General features: G+C 44.1%; 1 protein-coding gene across 2 annotated transcripts in view; it reads left to right on the plus strand.

Annotated features, from left to right (window-relative positions):
- The window catches only part of LOC124622620 (cholinesterase 1-like), a 207,293-nt gene that overhangs the window by 17,875 nt on the left and 175,485 nt on the right, over positions 1-13,933 (plus strand). Inside the window, exon 2 of one of the 2 annotated variants that reach the window (XM_047148387.1) lies at positions 12,757-12,897. In XM_047148387.1, the coding sequence (XP_047004343.1) occupies positions 12,757-12,897 (141 nt within the window). The remainder of the gene's footprint in view (positions 1-12,756; positions 12,898-13,933) is intronic. The other variant, XM_047148388.1, reaches the window with a different exon arrangement.

The raw sequence follows: 13,933 nt of genomic DNA on the forward strand, positions 1-13,933 counted from the left end.
GCACCTTGCTCAACACCACCTCCTCTCCCTTACCCAGTGTGGCTTCCGACCCTCCTTCTCTGCTGACGACCAACTCCTCAACCTTGTTCACCTTCTGTCCCTCCAGCTCAACTCCCGTCGCTCCGCCATTTTTGTTTCCCTTGACCTCCAAAATGCCTATGACCGTGTATGGCATCCCGGTCTCCTCTTTAAACTCCAAACCTACGCCCTGCCTATCAATTTTGTCCGTCTGGTCGCTTCCTTCCTCTCGCACCGTCCTTCCTATGTCACCCTCCACAACACCAACTCCTGTATCTTTTATCCCACGGCTGGCGTCCCCCAGGGTTCTGTCCTCTCCCCTCTCCTTTATCTCTTGTATACAGCTGATATGCCCAAGCCACCCCCACCGGTTCACCTTCTCCAATATGCTGATGACACCGCCTTCCTGGCTCTCTATCCTACCCTTCAACGGTCTCAACGTACCCTCCAAACCCACCTTAACCAGTTCACCACTTGGTGTAACCAGTGGCTCCTCCGTCTCAACCCCTCCAAAACCCAGGCAATCATCATAGGCCGTACCACTCGCTCCTTTCGCCTCCAAGATTTCTACCTCACCCTTTATGGTCGTCCTATCCAACTCACCCCCACCCTGAAATACCTTGGCCTCACCCTTGACCGACACCTCACCTGGACCCCTCATCTCCTGACCATCCAGCAGAAAGCCCATTCCCACCTCCGCCTGCTGAAACTCCTGTCCGGCCGGACATGGGGATTGCATCCTTCTACCATCCTCCACACCTACAAATCCCTCATCCGTCCTATCCTCTGTTATGCCAGCGTCGCCTGGATCTCCGCCCCCACCCGCTTTTACAAGGCTCTCCAAATCCTTGAACGCCATGCACTCCACCTTGCCTTCCGTATCCACCTTCCTTCCCCCACACGGCTCCTATATGAACTGATCCCCTTCCCCCACCTCCTCTTGTTCCTCCAACATCTCCGCATCCTTTACATTGTTCGCAGGGTTGATCCCCCCCACCTTCTGGTTTCCTCCTTCCTCTCCACCCCTCGCCCGTTGCCGCGCCTCTATCGCTGTATCCCTCCCTCTCTCCACCTCCACACCCTCCATCTCCTTCATCAGGGCAATTTCCAATGCCTCCCCCTCCCGGATGACGAACTTCGCCGTGACATATACCCTTCCTTCCAACTATAACCCGGCCTTGTTCCCCCCCCCCCCCCTCCCCAGGGCCCCCTTCTCCTCTTTCCTCCTTCTCCCAGAGCGGATTTTCCTCCATCCCCCCCCTCCCCTGAGACCCTGCACCCCATACTTGCCTCTCTCCTTCCCACCTCCCTCCCTACCTGGCCCTCTTCCGAGCGCCCCCCATTCCCCTCCCCCATCTCTTCCCCTCCCTCCCTTCTTCAGGTCTCCCTCATCTCCTTGAACCTGGCAGATCCTCTGTATTGATCATCATCAGTGTGCCACGTCAGTGTTGTGTTTCGTGCTGTTTCTCGTGTGCGTCCAGAGGTGTGATTTTAATTGTGTACTGCCTTGAGATTCGCCGTCAGTGTTACGTTGTGTGCTATGCCATCCGTCAACACCTTTATGCTCCAGTCATACTGTGCCTTGTGTTCTTTTAATCGTCGCAGTGTGTGGCTTTTTGTGTGTGCTACTTTTAAACAGTTTTTTTATCTCCATTTTACAGTCACCCCGTTTTTTGTATATTGCCTTCCATGATATTCTCCCTTTTTTATATCTATGTTCGCCTTCTTCTCTCCTTTGCTGTTTTTCAATGTCTTCTATTGTTTTGTTCTATGTCTTTCGGCTGAAGAGCAGCGCATATGCTGCTGCCAGCCCGCCCCGATGGGGAATTGAAATACAATAAAGAAAAAAAAAAAAAAAAAAAAATTGACGTTCGTCAGAAGCAACGTGTTGGCATAGAATTCCTATGCTGTGAAAACGAGACAGTGAGAAACATCCACAAGAGGTCGAAAAAGTTGTATGGAGATGCTGCTGTCGATTCCAGTACAGTTAGACGGTGACCAAGCAGGCTACGTGAGGAAAGTGGGCACAGCAATATATAGGATTGTCCACGCAGCGGCAGGCCTCGTACTGCGCACACTCCAGACAATGTGCAGAGAGTTAACGAATTAGTGACTGCTGACAGACGCATCACAGTGAACGAATTGTCACGCTACGTTGGGATAGGGGAAGGAAGTATTTGCAGAATAATGAAAGTGTTGGCGTTAAAAAAGGTTTGTGCCAGGTGGGTTCCCAGGACGTTGACAGTGGCTTCCAAGGAAACAAGAAAAACGGGATGCAGCAAACTTTTGGAACAATACGAGAATGGTGGAGATGAATTTCTTGGAAGAATTGTGACAGGTGATGAAACATGGTCCATCATTTTTCACCAGAAGCGAAGAGGCAATCAATGGAGAGGCATCATGCAAATTCACCCAAGAAAAAAAAAATTCAAAACCGCACCTTCTGCTGGAAAAGTTATGGCCACAGTGTTTTTTGATACCGAAGGACTATTGCTTGTGGACATCATGCCAAGTGAACCACCATAAATTCTTATGCGTATGTGACGACACTGAAGAAACTCCAAGCTCGACTGAGTCGTGTTCGACCACATCGGCAAAAGCAGGATGTTTTGCTGTTGCACGACAATGGCGGCCACATGTCAGTCAAAAAATCATGGAAGCGATCACAAAACTCGGATGGACAACACTGAAACACCCGTCTTACATTCCTCACCTGGCTCCATGTGACAATCATCTCTTTGGGAAACTGAAAGACTCTCTTCGTGGAACAAGGTCTGAAGATGATGACTCCCTTGTGCAAGCTGCCAAACAGTAGCTCCAACAGGTTGGTCCAGAATATTACCATGCGCGTATACAGGCGCTGGTTCCAAGTTGAGAGGGATGGAAATCATGTGGTGAAATGAAAATATTGTTCCTAAAGGATGTATCTACACACTGTAAAACTTTCAAACATGTAGAATAAAAGGTCGATTCAAAAAAAAAGTGTGCACTTCATTTGGAGTGACCCTCGTAAAATACAAATTTAAACTGAGTGATCAGTCATCCCTCACGCTTATTAACTTCCCCCGGTACATACTTTTGCTGCACTTTCCGTTTCAGAATTTCATCGCGTGCGCAAATTAAACATGCTTCACGTAAAAGGAGAAGTCTCTCCTCTCGCGACTAAGCGGGAATGGTAAGTTGGGCGTTAAGTACAACCCTCTATGAGCGGAACGTAAGAGACCGAACATTACTATAGCCAACCTACTAGCTCAAATTTGATGACTAGGTAACTTTTCTATTTTTTCCATTGCTTTGAAATTATGATCCGCGGTACACTGGTGTGACTTAGGTACGGAATTTCTTATCCATACATCCGGCGAGTTACCCAGATCGCTTTCCGCCCGGGACATCACACAACGTAGCATAAATAGGTTTTAGGACACTCGTATGTAGCTAGCTCACCGGATGGTTGACCAGCTTCTATCCTTCCCATGGCCTGCCACGTAACAGACGTCGCTGATACATTTCACAACCTGAACAAGCATCAAGGCGTATACAGGCGCCCGAACCGAAAATGTTAACTCTTGTGGTTCACATATTTTACTCATGCCCCAATTACTAGTCGGGTGAATAGGTGTCCTGAGAGAGTCAGCAGAACGTCATTGTTTCCTGTCCTGGGTAGGTACCCATTGGTTGTGCTTCAACAGGTTCGACACCGAACACTGTTCTCAAAATACTCCCATACCGTGACTCGTTTTAAATTTTTAGAAATTTAAAAATGAGCAGTTCACAAAGTGAAGAAACATAATATCCTACGACTGTCAATGAGTCACTGTTGGAATCGGTCAATTCATTCACTACTGACCATTAAAATTGCTACACCACGAAGATGACGTGCTACAGACGCGAAATTTAACCGACAGGAAGAAGATGCTGTGATATGCAAATGATTAGTTTTTCAGAGCATTCACAACAAGGTTGGCGCCGGTGGGGACACCTACAACGGGCTGACATGAGGAAAGTTTCCAACCGATTTCTCATACACGAACAGCAGTTGGCGGGCGTTGCCTGGTGAAACGTTGTTGTGATGCCTCGTGTAAGGAGGAGAAATGCGTACCATCACGTACCCGACTTCGATAAAGGTCGGATTGTAGCCTATAGCGATTTCGGATTATCGTATCGCGACACTGCTGCTCGCGTTGGTCGAGATCCTATGACTGTTAGTATAATATGGAATCGGTGGGGTCAGGAGGGTAATACGGAACGCCGTGCTGGATCACAACGGCCTCGTATCACTAGCAGTCGAGATGACAGGCATCTTATCCGAATGGCTCTAACCGATCGTGCAGCCACGTCTTGATCCCTGAGTCAACAGATGGGGACGTTTGCAAGACAACATCCAACTGCACGAACAGTTCGACGACGTTTGCAGCCACATGGGCTATCAGCTCGGAGATCATAGCTGCGGTTACCCTTGACGCTGCATCACAGACAGGAGCGCCTGCGATGGTGTACTCAACGACGAACCTGGGTGCACGAATGGCAAAACGTTATTTTTTCGAATGAATCCAGGATCTGTTTACAGCATCATGATGGTCGCATCCGTGTTTGGCGACATCGCGGTGAATGCACATTGGAGGCGTGTATTCGTCAACGCCATACTGGCGTATCACCTGGCGTGATGGTATGGCAGCTATTGGTTACACATCTCGGTCACCTCTTTGAACAGTGGACGATACATTTCAGATGTGTTACGACCCGTGGCTCTACCCTTCATTCGATCCCTCGAAACCCTACATTTCAGCAGGATAATGCACGACCACATGTTGCAGGTCCTGTACGGGCCTTTCTGGATACAGAAAATGTTCGACTGCTGCCCTGGTAATCTCATTCGCGAGATCTCTCATCAATTGAAAACGTCTGGTCAATGGTGGCCGAGCAACTGGCTCGTCACAATACGCCAGTCACTACTCTTGATGAACTGTGGTATCGTGTTGAAGCTGCATGGGTAGCTGTACCAGTACACGCCATCCAAGCTCTGTTTGACTCAATGCCCAGGCGTATCAAGGCCGTTATTACGGGCAGAGGTGGTTGTTCTGGGTACTGATTTCTCAGGATCTATGCACCCAAACTGCGTGAAAATGTAATCGCATGTCAGTTCTAGTATAATATATTTGTCCATGTAGAGATACGAAATGGAACGATCACATAGCCTCAGTCGTAGGTAAATCAGATGACAGACTGCGGTTCATTGGTAGAATACTGAGGAAATTCAGTCAGTCTACAAAGGAGACTGCCAATAAAACACTCGTGCGGAACACCCTGGAATGTTGCTCTAGTGTGATGGCCCATATCAGGTAGGATTAACAAAGAATATTAAACAGATACCGAGAAGGAAAGTACGAATAATGGCAGGTTTGTTCGACTCATGAGAGCGTGTCTCGATGATGTTGAGAGAAATGGACTGGCAGACGCTTGTAGGTAGACGCGGACTATCTGCTGAAAACATGAAGTTTCAGCAACTACCTTCAGGTGAAGAATCTAGGGGCATATTACTCCCGCACGTATCTCTTTCACAGAAATCTTTAAGATAAAGTTTGACTAATTACATTGTGCGCAGCAGTATTTAAACAATGCGCACCAATATTTAAACAATCATTTTGCCCGTTCCCCATAAGTGGATGTATCTGAAAAAGAAACCTTATAATTGTTATTGACTGTGGTTTTCAGAGTAAATGAAGATGTAGAAGCGCTTATCTTTTGACTTTGCATTCTCACGACTGAATCGACCAAGTTTGTGAGATGGCCGAAACTAGTCACGTGACAGTTCCGATACATATATTTGCAAAAGTAGATAATTATGCTCGAATTGGGGTATAAAAAGGGTCTTTAGGCCACCGGTAGCAAGACTGTCCCACTTAAAGAAATCGAAGGAACAAAAATGGTAACTGACAAATGCAGCGATCACATCAGCCCAAAAACAAAGTATGGACCATTCCCGTCTTCCATGACGCACACTGCTTAGTGGGATAGTACAGGCCAAGAGATCCCCTAGAAAACCTGTTTTGTGCTTTAGAGACAGCGTCAAGAGAGGAATGAAGGTATTTAATATTGATTGGGGCAATTGGCAGGAGATACTTAGAAGGAGAGGCAGCATTGGTCGTATTTTTTCTTTTTTTTTTGTTTTATTAATCGCAACATCGATTTTCGGTCACTTAGTGACCATCCTCAGTGCTGTAATATACAATTTAAATTGGTAGGCACTGGTGTCAACAAGCTTAGAGCGATCACATATATATAATCATCTTGATTTTCTTTATTGCTTCCTCAATGTTCTGTTTGAATAACATCGGGGACACACGACCACTTCTTTCACTACTAACACCTTTCATGCGCGATCCTTATAAGTACAGTCCCGTTTCTGTGAAAATTGCAGATCACGTTTCGTTCCCTCTTGTATGTCGGCTACTTTCTAAATTTCGAAGACTCTAGTCAGTTAACATTGTCTAAAGCTTTCACTAAATCTATAGTTACCATTAAGGTAGGGATGCTTTCTTTTTTCACCAACCTGTCTTCTAAGTCGTAGGGTTAGTATTGCCCCGCGTGTTCCTATTTCTCTCTGGGATCCATAGCTGATCTTCCCCGAAGCCACGGTATACAAGTTTTTCGATTTCTCTGTAAATAAATAGTTCTATTACTCGCAACCGTCATGAAATAAATTAGAAAAAGATCATTATAAAAACGATATGTATAAAAATTTACGTCGTGAACGAATTATCAAACAATCCTGTGTCGTTACTGTTATTATCATTTTTAAATTTCGGAACAGAAAATACGTTGTTGAACACATTCAGGTCCAATCCATGGTATTTCCAGCTCTCTCAAGAGTAGACCTTATGAGTTAAGTGGTTTTACACTACATGACGTATGTTAAGACCGGTTCCGAACAGTGTCATATCTTGCAGTTCACTGAGTATACTATACACTACGATGACATCGAGTATGGATTTAAGTGTCAGGAAGTCTCTTCTGAAAATATTGGTATGGAGTGTAGCCATGTATGGAAGTGAAACATTGACGATAAATAGTTTGGACAAGAAGAGAATAGAAGCTTTCGAAATGTGTTGATACAGAAGAATGCTGAAGATTAGATGGGTAGATCACATTACTAATGAGGAGGTATTGAATAGGATTGGGGAGAAGAGTTTGTGGCACAACTTGACTAGAAGAAGGGATCGGTTGGTAGGACATGTTCTGAGGCATCAAGGGATCACCAATTTAGTATTGGAGGGCAGCGTGGAGGGTAAAAATTGTAGAGGGAGACCAAGAGATGAATACACTAAGCAGATTCAGAAGTATGTGGGCTGCAGTACGTACTGGGAGATGAAGAAGCTTGCACAGGATACAGTAGCATGGAGAGCTGCATCAAACCAGTCTCAGGACTGAAGACCACAACAACAAGACGACAAAAATCATGGCATAGCGATATGTACATATACAGATGGCGGAAGTATCGCCTACACTAGGTATAAAAGTGCAGTGCATTGGCAGAGCAGCCATTTCTACTGAGATGCTTTGTATGGAAACGTTTCCGACTTGAATATGGCCTCACGACGGGAATTAACAGACTTTGAAAGCAGAATGATACTTGGGTCTAGACGCATGAGACATTCCATTTCGTAAATCGTTAAGAGGACTCAGTGTTCCACGATTCGGAGTGTCAAGATGGTGCAGAGAATACCAGATTTCAGTCTTTGCTTCTCACAACGGACAGCACAGTGACCTTCGGCCTTCACTTAACGACACACAGCAGCGACGTTTGAGTAGAACTGTCAGTGCTAACACACAGGTACCACTGCGTGAAATAACCGAAGAAATTAATGTGGCGAAACGTCCACTTAGAAAATTTATTAAATGAGTGTGCTGGTAAACCTCTACATTATTTGATTTTTAGAGAGCTGAGCAAAACTGAACGTACTCAGATATTTCTCTCTTTACTTATTCTGACTAAACTGACACACAATATTTTTAGCGCCACGCAATCTGACTTTCAATAATCCCCACAAAAGAATGGCCCTGACTAACAATAATCTATACCTTTCATGAATCGCTTACCTCACAAAAATCTTCGTTACTCGAACTACTGCAATACAGCGAGCGCCAACACTACCAGCTATATAAAAGATTCTAACTACTGAAGGCATAGTTAGCAAATGAAAGATTCTGGTAGAGAACAAATAATGTATTTACCTTAATAGTGTTCAAAAGTCATATATCAGTTCATGACATCCAGTCTTGTTCTCGTTATTCATCCATCTCTCTCTCCCTACATCCACCACTGCTGGCGGCTCACCTCCAACTGCGCAACGCTACGTGCTGTGCCCATCCAACTTTCCAACACTAAATAGCGAACATTCCAACAATGCCAACCAGCCACAGACTGCACGCAGCACAGCCAGTGATTTTCATACAGAGTGCTACGTGGCGTTACCAACATAAATACCTAAACAGCCTACTTACAGTGGGACTTACGACGAACGAATCCAATTGGACAGTGCGGCGAAATTTTGCGTTAACGCCTATGGCAGCAGACGACAGACGCGAGAGCCTTGCTAACAACACGACATCGCGTGCAGCGTTCACCTTGGCTCGTGACCATATCGACTGGACCCTAGACGACTGAAAAACAGTGGCGGCCGGGTGTCCGAGCGGTTCTAGGGGCTACAGTCTGCAACCGCGTGACCGATACGGTCGCAGGTTCGAATCCTGCCTCGGGCATGGATGTGTGTGATGTCCTTAGGTTAGTTAGGTTTAAGTAGTTCTAAGCTCTAGGGGACTGATGACCTCAGAAGTTAAGTCCCAAAGTGCTCAGAGCCATTTGAACCATTTTTTGAAAAACAGTGGCCTGGTGGGATGAGGCCCGAATTCTGTTAGTAAGAACTGATGGTAGGTTTCGAGTGCGGCGCAGATCCTACGGACCTAAATTGTGAACAAGGCACTGTGCAAGCTGCTGGTGGACCCATAATGATGTGGGCTGTGCTTGCATGGAATGGACTGGATCCTTTGGTCTAGCAGCTGAACGCATCATTTACTAGAAATGGTTATGTTCGGCTACTTGGAGACCATTTGCAGTAAAAAAAAAAAAAAATCGTTTCATGGACGACAATGCGCCATGTCTCTGGGCCACAACTGTTCGCGATTGGTTTGAATAACACTCTTAACATTTCGAGTGAATGATTTCTCTAAACGGCTCGCCCTACACGAATCACATCGAACGTTTATGAGACGTAATCGAGAGGCCAGTTTGTGCACAAACTCCTGCACCGGCATCACTTTCACAACTGTGGACGCCTGTATAGGCAGAATGGCCCCAATGACTTGTTGAGCCCATGCCAAGTCGCTGCACTCCGCCGGCTAAAGGTCTCACACGATATTAGGATATCTTCCATGAATTTTGTCACCTTAGTTATCTTCGGATTGTAGAAAGAGCACTCTCCATGTTCTGCGATATTGTGCCCAGGGCACGGGAGATATGATGTTTCATGGTCGGTGTTGCAGTCTGGTGACCGATTTTAGAGTAGAGTCACATGTACAAACGTGCAGTACACACCGCTGTGGTGTGTGTACTGTAAGACCTTCGGTACAAACACCATCATATTATCTGACTTGTCGCTCTATCGAAGTAGGCGAGTATCAGCAATATGTCTCGTTGTCTTATCGTGGCGTGTTTATCTTCTGCTGTTAGATCAGACGATAGAAATGCCACTTGCACGCTTAGAGTAGCAGATTGACGGTGACCAACTTTAAACAGAACTTGATTAATTTTCACACACATTTATTAAAATAATAAAAAGTATGGACATTACATAACTTGTTTGCAATTGACAATCTGAAGTTGCTTTGGTCTTGGTATGTTAGTCTTATTCTCACATATCTCTGATACTTGACAAAGTGTCTATATGTTTATCTTCATGGCTATGTACAGGAATATGGTAATCTTATTAGCTGCAGACTGAAACTTGACTATAGACTGGTACAGACTAATGCAGACTGGTGCAGACAAATGCAGACTGACTTATCAGAGGTCTGTACACTTGTTATAATACCTCGCACGTTCAGGTATCACTGCATGAGTGTGATCAGCGAGGAGAAAAGGTTCTACGTTAGCAGCAATCTCATTGGCTGCGTTACATATTAATACGCGGATCGGTGGAAGCAGAATTTGGTCTGTATCTAAGGCAGCGCCATCTCGTAGTGCGGAGATGGACGATTGCTGTGCCTGCGCTGTTGTGCTTAGCGGAGCGTGCTCTAGTGGGAAAGTTGTGTACGCGCTGACTACGCGGAACTATGTACACAACAACTGCCATAAGCTGTTTCCGGCATTTTCTACAGTTTTTGTTGTTGTGAGACATGAGTTTATGTTTTGTGCAGCGTTTGTAAATATTATGAATCCTGCATATTGAAGTATTCTGTAATATATTACAGCTGCTTTGTGGATGTAGTTAATTTTCTGAGTTCAGCGTTTAATCGTGAGCTAAATTCTGTATATTTTTTAAATTCAGTTACATAACGTATGGACTCTTAAGCGATACTTCATCAATCGAAAAGCATGCTGTGTAAGTAGGCTGTTTAGGTTTTTATGTTGGTAACTCCACGTAGCGTTCTATATGGAAATCACTGACTGTGCTGTGTGAAGTCTGTGGCTGGTTGGCATTGTTGGAATAGTCGCTATTGTAGTGTTGGGCAGTTGGATGTGAACAGCGCATAGCGTTGCGCAGTTGGAGGTGAGCCGCCAGCAGTGGTGGATGTGAGGAGAGAGATGGCAGAATTTTGAGAGCGGACGATCTGGACGTGTGTCCGCCAGAAAGAGTAAATTTGTAATACTGGATATCATGAACTGATATATATGACTTTTGAACACTATTAAGGTAAATAAATTGTATGTTCTCTATCAAAATCTTTCATTTGCTAACTATGCCTATCAGTAGTTAGTGCCTTCAGTAGTTTGAATCTTTTATTTAGCCGGCAGTACTGGCGCTCGCTGTATTGCAGTAGTTCGAGTAACGAAGATTTTTGTGAGGTAAGTGATTCATGAAAGGTATAGGTTATTGTTAGTCAGGGCCATTCTTTTGTAGGGATTTTTCAAAGTCAGATTGCGTTGCGCTAAAAATATTGTGTGTCAGTTTAGTGATGATTAGAATAATCAAAGAGAGAAATGCCGGAGTACCTTCAGTTTTACTCAGCTGTTTGAAAATCAAATAACGTAGAGGTTTATCAGCCCAGTAATAATTAGTTTTTCTAAGGGAAAGTTTCAGCTGTACACAGAAGATCATGTACCATGGAAAGCGAGATATTCGCAATTGAATTAACAATTTTTCTTGTGTTGAAAGTGGAAATTTCTCTTATTGGCCAATACTTTTTGTTTCAATTTTTTAAAATGTTTAACTGGATTTTTATAACACCTCCTCTTAATTTGACTTCATTTACTTACGATTGGTGTGTCGTAGAGTAATAATATAACACATAGGCTATTAAATACTAGTGCTTAGAGCCATTTGAGTCATATTAAATACAGTATTAACAATAATTTATCGTCTTCACCACTTTTAAATTTGAATAAAATATTTGTTTCCATTTACATGACTATGTTGTACCGTGGAATAATTTCTCACATCTGGGAAAACTTCCTTATTATGAGGAATTTTTCTATTTCAGAAGAATACTGCAGAGCGCATAAAGTGAATGCTGTTACTTCAAAATGTAAATAAGAAATTGTAATAAACTTCCGTTACAAAGCTGACTTGAGGAAAAAATCTAAGAAGGTTTCCAAGGTACAGCACTCTCCCCTACCTCTGTTGATGGGTATTACATTAATTTTTAAATTCCATACTTTTCTGACCTCGGTGCTCATATTTATTCCTTATACAAAACGCTAATATTATTAATACTTTTCACTCGTATTTGTGATTTTAGATTCTTAAGTTCAGCAGTGGCAACCTTTCGCGGCTTGCTTGTGCAGCTTACCGCGCTTAACATACGTACAGGTATAGCATGTAATGGAAATATATTTTCGCTATTTCCTGAGCTTCGATGTCAGTCGAATGTGGAATATAAAAGCTGATACTATCCTCGCCATCACTTGTGAGCTGGGAAAGCGGGCTCGTTCTAAAACCTCAGGGTATAGCAAATGCAGTGAAACACAAGATGTAGTATTGTTTCTGTTATTATTATTTGTATCTTTACCGTTATTGATACAATAATTTGTACACTGTAATGGTACCGATAACTACTAATTCTAAGACAACAGTTTGTGAGATGTAAGTGCCTGCCTAAAGGCTCTGAACTATGACCGAGCGAGGTGGCGCATTGGTTAGCACACTGGACTCGCATTCGGGAGGACGATGGTTCAATCCCGCGTTCGGCCATCCTGATCTAGGTTTTCCGTGATTTCACTAAATCGCTTCCAGGCAAATGCCGGGATGGTTCCTTTGAAAGAGCACGGCCGATTTCCTTCCCATCCTTCCCTAATCCGATGACACCAATGACCTCGCTGTTCGGTCTCTTCCCCCAAAACAACCCAACCCATCTAAACAATGCAGGTGAAATATAGGCATAAATAAACTTTTGCTGAGGTTCCTAACAGGTGGAATAATGACGTACCTCGACAGAGTATAAGTAGCTACCAGAGACGAATCACTTTATTTAGCCACCTTAATACTTCACGTACTAAAATATCCTCTGGCGTTTATTTTCCAGCAGGACAGCCGCGTCACCATCTCGCTGTCACCGGAGTCGGCGTTGATCGGCCTGAATACGACAACAGTGAGGGGAATCCCCTACTACAGCTTCCGGGGGATTCCTTACGCAGTTCCTCCAGTGGGGCAGCTACGATACAAGGTAAGACTTGTAACACATGTATTACCAAGGACACTACAACCATTTCTTTATCTCTTCGACTGAACAACTATATCAGTTCTTTTGCATATTTTAGACACAGACTAATTCGGCCTAGGCTTTTCTTTCCTAGCTGGGGCTTGAGCGTTGTAACATAAAGATTATTAGGGCATAAAGAGTATTACGGTACTTTCTGATCGTCTAGTTCTTGTCGAGCACTGTTAACCGTCATTATTGAATTATTTATTTCTTCTCATTTAACTGTTCCAAGCAGGGGTGATTTGAAACTGAGACATAGTATCCTAAACGAGTCTTGTGTGGAAACTTCTAGCTGCTCGTGAAAACATGAAAATGGGTACACGTCTTAAGTACTGAAATATACTCATTATAAACTTAACGTATCCGGCAGCGGTGGTCATGCGGTTCTAGGCGCTGCAGTCCGGAACCGCGGGACTGCTACGGTCGCAGGTTCGAATCCTGCCTCGGGCATGGATGTGTGTGCTGTCCTTAGGTTAGTTAGATTTAAGTAGTTCTAAGTTCTAGGGGACTGATGACCTAAGATGTTAAGTCCCATAGTGCTCAGAGCCATTTGCCAAACTTAAGGTAAGGGTGGTATAATGGGGTCTAAGGGACTTGTATTTAATCTTCAGTCGGTCTTCGAATTTTGTCTGTCACTTATCACTTCTCGCACCTCTGTGAAAAATTTCTATATATTTGAAGAGCTCCAAGTTTCAGTGTGGTTCAGAGTGCCTATATACCTTGATGGGTAGGACATTTCTAAGGTAAATTTAGGTACAAGGGCATCCCACTTCGAGTAGAACCATATCTAGTAAGAAACCAACCATCGAACTGAGGACAGCTAGAAAAATTAATGGAATAAATGAAGTGCACAGCTTGAATTTTGTTAGTTTGATCTGAGATCAGTGGCGACCCCACTATCATATTTTGTTCTTTCTAAGATTCAGCAAATAATTATAGAACGAAACACCCATTTCCGGTTGACCAATGGAACTGTGTCTCTCCCCCTTTCACCACATCA

This window comes from Schistocerca americana, chromosome 7 (assembly GCF_021461395.2).
Source record: "Schistocerca americana isolate TAMUIC-IGC-003095 chromosome 7, iqSchAmer2.1, whole genome shotgun sequence".
Classification (NCBI taxonomy): domain Eukaryota; kingdom Metazoa; phylum Arthropoda; class Insecta; order Orthoptera; family Acrididae; genus Schistocerca; species Schistocerca americana.